Source organism: Sander lucioperca, chromosome 19 (assembly GCF_008315115.2).
Source record: "Sander lucioperca isolate FBNREF2018 chromosome 19, SLUC_FBN_1.2, whole genome shotgun sequence".
NCBI lineage: Eukaryota > Metazoa > Chordata > Actinopteri > Perciformes > Percidae > Sander > Sander lucioperca.
Window position 1 is genome coordinate 7697466 of NC_050191.1, and position 6000 is coordinate 7703465.

Genomic DNA, 6000 nt, shown 5'->3' on the forward strand with positions numbered 1-6000 from the left:
AAAAAATGAAGATTGGCAGGCGGATATGGTATCATGACCAACTGCTGTTTCCTTCCTACAGTGGCTTGGTTCACCTTTGACCCCACCACAGCTCATCGGGACATCGTTCTGACCAATGAAAACCAGACTGTCTCCTGCAGCAGCTACGATGACCGCGTGGTGCTGGGAACTGCTGCGTTCTCCAAGGTAAACACACATTTGTCATTTGTATTTTATTGATTTTTATACGTAGATTTATTTCTCATATAAGATTACGATACAACTTTTGTGTCAGTTCACACCGAAATTAATTTTGCGTTCCCGAGCAGCTCCGCTCAAAAGAAGAAATAAAAAGAAAAATACACACAGAGCTAGACAACAATTACACATATAGTACAAAGATCAAGACATATCCACGGCCATGGCAAAGAAACATGTTTCATGATATCCTCGGATCCAGATCTTAATTGGCAGCACACTGATTTTGGTTTAGCAACAGGATAGACTGATGTGTAAAAGAGTTCTTAAGCCTGTTGTATCTAAATGAAGGGACTCTAAATCACCTGTTAGAAGGCAAAAGTCAGTATTCGTAATATCAAACATGCATGGAGTCAGAAGAGATGCGCAGATGACCAAAATGAGTTTCCACACCACGATTAGTAGCATTCATTCTACTTCCTCTTGAATCGCAGGGCATCCACTATTGGGAGGTCCGAATCGATCGCTATGACAACCACCCTGACCCTGCGTTTGGCGTGGCGAGGATCAACACCATAAAGGACATGATGTTGGGGAAAGATGACAAGGCGTGGGCCATGTATGTGGACAACAACCGCTCCTGGTTCATGCACAACAACTCCCACACCAACAGGTAGGTGTACACAGTACTATACTGTATACTTATATCAGTCTACCATACTGTTTGTGTTCTTAAAGGCCACTGGTGTGATTTGGATGGAAGTAACCAAAACCTAAGTGTATGTCAATGTTCAATAACTTAAAGTTTTGTTTTTATTTTTTTATTTAAGTGTTTAGTTTATGTGTTCTTCCAATCGTGGGTGGAGAACACTGAGTAGCTGATAAAAGATTTGTACTTACTATTAATGCATACTTTTTAGGGGGTTCTGAGGTAAAACTAAATACTTAATGTGAATGTTGGAAAGGTCCAGCTGTTCTGGAGCTTTCGAATGTACCACACGAACTTCCTCAGCAGATGGAGTTTGCCCAACTGTCATGGAAATGTAGATGTTTAAAATTATTTTTTTTATATGAGCACTTTAAGGAGTTCTCTCTTAAAATCTTTCGGATCTCAATTTTTAAGCCAACACAAGCAACAAATCCTGAGAAAAAAAGTGTTAAACATCTACATTTGCACAACTCCATCGGCTGAGGAAGATTGTGTTTAAGATTGTGTATACCTTGCCTTGTAAAAACAAATGGAGCTTTTTATTGACACAAATAATGAAAAAAAAATCAAAATCACTGAATATGGGATTTTAATTTGTAATGCTTTACTTTATCTTTCAAGCGCATGCCACCTTATTGGCATATGTAGAATGAAACATGAATATTTTAAACATTTTGAGTGGAGTTTGATCCACTTGTGAATGCAAGCTGCAGTTCAGACTTCTTTTTAACGAGTTGTAGGGAAAGAATGGAAGAATAAAAGACAGAAGAGAAGAGAGATTTCTTGAATATTTGCATGAAGTCAGTGAGTCAGTCTCCCTGTTCCAATGTTACCAGACATGTTCTATTATATTGTCAATGTTACGGACAGTCAAATGTATTCATATTCATGCTTCTTGTCCACTGACAAATCAGTTTGACTATCAGTTTCATGAAAAATATATAAAACAGAGTCGCTTGTGTATATACTGTAGTTACACTTTCTCACTTTCACTTTATATATATATATATATATATATATATATATATATATATATATATACCACAAATGTATGTTTTGTGTGTGTGTCTGTCTGTGTGTCTGTGTGTCTGTGTGTGTGTGTGTGTGTGTGTGTGTGTGTCTGTGTCTTGGAGTTAAAAGCTCCAAAACAGCTACTGAGTGTTAAGAATGTTTTGTTAAGTTATTTTAAGAATAAACTTTTCATCTGAGCTTTGTCCATGACATATCGATAATACATTAATGCTTTGCATGCATCAAATATAAACCCTTTGTAACAACACTTTTTTGAATTAGACCAAAATCTATTCATTCAAACCCAACATTTCTAAATGCAAACATGATACATTTTTAGTTAGTGGAATACCCCGTTTATTGATAACTCTAACATTTGTGACTGCAGATTTATTGTTAAGTGAGCTGAATTCACACTTCTTAATTCACATTTTACTCACTTTATAATAAGCTACAGTTATTAATATTATTCATAAAGTCTGGCTGAGGTTTTTTTTTCCACAACCTGGTAATTCAACAGTTGTATTCATTAATGTGTTAAAACCCTTAATAAATTATGTATTTATATGTAAATTAGCCAGTTAGTTCCAACTTTTAAACGTGTATGGCTTATTAGAAAGGTGTACTCATCTTTATGTATAAACAGCATGTGTATGTCAATAAGAACAGATGGAGGCAGAGAGACTCTTCTTCCATTCATCATTATGTGTTCTGCGTTGAATCACGCACGCACGCACGCACGCACGCACGTACCCACAATAATGATACATACACAGGATGACAGAGGGCCCCCGGGGTCCAATAGTAACATTACTGACTAACAAACACACCAGAGAGCAGTAGAAGAAGACTGCAGCCTGCAAGAAAACATCAAAACATCTCTCTGCACCATCTCTCTCAGTGTCACAACGATACTATCCAACCCTCATTAAACATTTATTTACAAGAAAAATGTCTATTCTTCACAAGAAAACAGTGACTCTTCACAGTAACAATGCAAAACCTCTGGCTTTACTTATCTTTCTCTACCTCAGTCCATCCAGACTACAGATTTGTTCACTGTGCCATTTGCTTTCATGTCGTTAATCATTTCATGTCCGTGTTTCATGGTGTTACTAACCGCATATCGATTCCTTCGTCTCTCTCAGAGCACCGACTCTGTCAGCGCCGTCCTGAGACGGGCATTATGGGTTTGAAACGTGGCTATGTGCATGCTCGCATGTATAGAGGTGTTTTCACGTTAGCTTCTAAGCAAAAACACAATTTCAATCGCACTGTATCTCTCTTTCAGGATAGAGAAACATTAAGTGTCCATTTTTGTCACCTTACCACATAAGTTAGACTGCGTTGATGTAGTCTGAATTCCCGAGCAGGAGTTTTGATGAGCTTATTAAAATTGTTGTTATCTTAATTTGTTTTATTTTCTTGCATATGCTTTTTTTTTTTTATAATGTAAAGTACATTCAGTTTTTTTTGTAATATGTGCTCTATAAATAAATCTGCCTTGCCTTGTAAAAACACATGGAGCTCAAGACTTTACTGACGTGAATGATGAAAAAAATCTAAATCACTGAATATGGGATTTTAATTTGTAATGCTTTACTTTATCTTTCAAGCGCATGCCACCTTATTGGCATATGTAGAATGAAACATGAATATTTTAAACATTTTGAGTGGAGTTTGATCCACTTGTGAATGCAAGCTGCAGTTCACACTTCTTTTTAACGAGTTGTAGGGAAAGAATGGAAGAATAAAAAACAGAAGACAAGAGAGAGGATTTCTTGAATATTTGCATGAAGTCAGTGAGTCAGTCTCCCTGTTCCAATGTTACCAGACATGTTCTATTATATTGTCAATGTTGCGGACAGTAAAATGTATTCATATTCATGCTTCTTGTCCACTGACAAATCAGTTTGACTATCAGTTTCATGAAAAATATATAAAACAGAGTTGCTTGCGTATATACTGTAGTTACACTTTCTCACTTTCACTTTATATATATACCACAAATGTATGTTTTATCTATGTGTGTGTGTGTGTAGGGCGGAGGGAGGCATCACTAAGGGCTCGACTGTGGGCATCCTGCTGGATCTAACCAAACACACACTGACTTTCTACGTCAACAAGCAGCAGCATGGACCGACTGCCTTCGAGAACCTGGAGGGGGTCTTTGTACCCGCCGTCAGCCTCAACAGAAACGTGCAGGTGTGTGTGTGTGTGTGTGTATAGTTATGTGTGTTCTGTAGCATGTATTTTCTGTGTGTACATCCTCAGATAGTGATTGCATTAATGAGCAAACTGGGATAAATGTACCTGTATGTTGTTACCAGAGCCTACAGGACTAGTCATAGTGTCAAAGAGCACTGAAGCAAAAAGTTGCAGCGTTGCATTCTCTTGTACCTTCATCTCTTCACAGTCTGTCCTCAGTCTCACTCAGTGAGGATCTGCTCTGTTTGTCCCTTTCAGGCGACCTTACTGACAGGCCTGGAGTTGCCACAGAATACCAAACAGTAAGAACGCTTCCTTCCTCCGAGCGTTCCCTGGATACCAACCATCGATGTCATTAGCGTGGACCTTTACCAGTCACCTTAGTCGGGATTTACCCGTCTCCCATCGTCCACAAGGTGCCCTTTGTTTCGCATACACTTCAATCTGAAACCCTGCTCTATCATTTGGGATGAAGGAATAAAATCTGGTTTATAATTGTCTATAAATACAATGATTGAAGCGTGTGGATGTCACAACAGAGATGACTGAAGTTACTGTGGATTGCCATACTTGTTTCATATCCCAGTTTTTGCCCCGTGAACTTAAGGATACTGTCATTTATGTTATTGTACCACCCAGTGATTTTAACAAAAAGGAAAATACAGCCTGAAAGTTCTCTTTGAGGCCTGAGACTAAACTAATCGACCCTCTCACTCCGACAGAATCAATGAAGATTTCCACACTGTGCAGTAAAACAATCATCAACAGTCATACTTTTTCTCATTTAAGATATATCGTCAGAAAACAACATCACAATCAGTTTTTAAAGTCCACGACAACAAGGTGATCTCAGGAGGCCAGGGGAAAAATGATTCAGCAGTGCTTATTGTTGCTTTGCTTCTCTCTTAGGTGTCCTTACAGCTCATGAGGTAAGACTAAATGAAGAAAGTGTTTTGTCAGAGTTGGATAGGCACCACGGGATGTTTCAGTCATGAATATTTAAAAGCTACACTTTTTCCCCAGTTGTGGCTCCAACAGCCCTGCCTTCTCCGTTTTCCCTTCTTCTCTATTGCATGCAAAGCAGCGTAGAGATCATTTGGTGCTTTTGACTAAGGTTTACACACTGAGGTCAGGATCGGGCTTGATTCCATTTCATTTTTTCAGTATTGTGACAGATGTGCAAAGCATGGGAGTGCTTTCTTTTGTAATTAAGTGTGTACATTCATTGTGGTGCATTTCATGGCATGCAGTCAGTGGTGTGATGAAATAATCAAACCCAAGACTCCATGTCTTTATGGCTGCACCATTCAGAAATGCACTTGTGCCTCATGTTATAAACAGTCCCTAACATTCAGCCTAAACTGTAAACTTTAGGAATATTTGGCTGCGCAGCATAAGCTGGCTTGTAATATCTAAACCACCGGCAAACCAGTGAGGTTAGAGGTTAAAATATGCCTGCAGTGTTTTAATAAAATGTGGGGGCTTGTTTAAATGTGGTTGCCAAAACTATAAAATAGTGTGCAAACAGTTTGCACCTTGTCCTGTTGAATTAATCAAAGCGAGGGAAGCCGGTTGATTAATTGCCTGCAGGAGCATTTCCTGCCTTGATGTTTTCCCTGCAGCCTCTCCCAGGCTCTGGATTCACCCTGTCTCATGATGAAACGTTTTCACCTTGAGCGATAAAAGTTTAGAAAATGAAATGGAACTGAGCCTAAGCCTTTTTTGTTTTTGTTTCATAAGACCCAACAGCTACTAGAATACATCAAACGTAGATGAGAAAAGTGCAGTTGTCTCATGGAAATTTCATTCTGTGCTCATCTCTCAGTCTCTCTGTAGAATCTCTTTCAGGCACCCTCAATGTGTCGTACTGAAAAGTCACATCAGGTAAAGCTACG

At 38.7% G+C, this 6000-nt stretch overlaps 1 protein-coding gene across 3 annotated transcripts in view; it reads left to right on the forward strand.

Moving 5' to 3' along the window:
• Positions 1–4605, forward strand: part of LOC116066083 (E3 ubiquitin-protein ligase TRIM9) — a 49425-nt gene extending 44820 nt beyond the window's left edge. For 2 of the 3 annotated variants that reach the window (XM_031321872.2, XM_031321873.2), the window contains 4 exons: positions 62–186; positions 672–850; positions 3940–4102; positions 4364–4605. In XM_031321872.2, coding sequence (XP_031177732.1) covers positions 62–186; positions 672–850; positions 3940–4102; positions 4364–4411 — 515 coding nt within the window. In that variant the 3' untranslated portion in view covers positions 4412–4605. The remainder of the gene's footprint in view (positions 1–61; positions 187–671; positions 851–3939; positions 4103–4363) is intronic. The other variant, XR_004895849.1, reaches the window with a different exon arrangement.
• The last annotated feature ends 1395 nt before the right edge of the window (positions 4606–6000 follow it).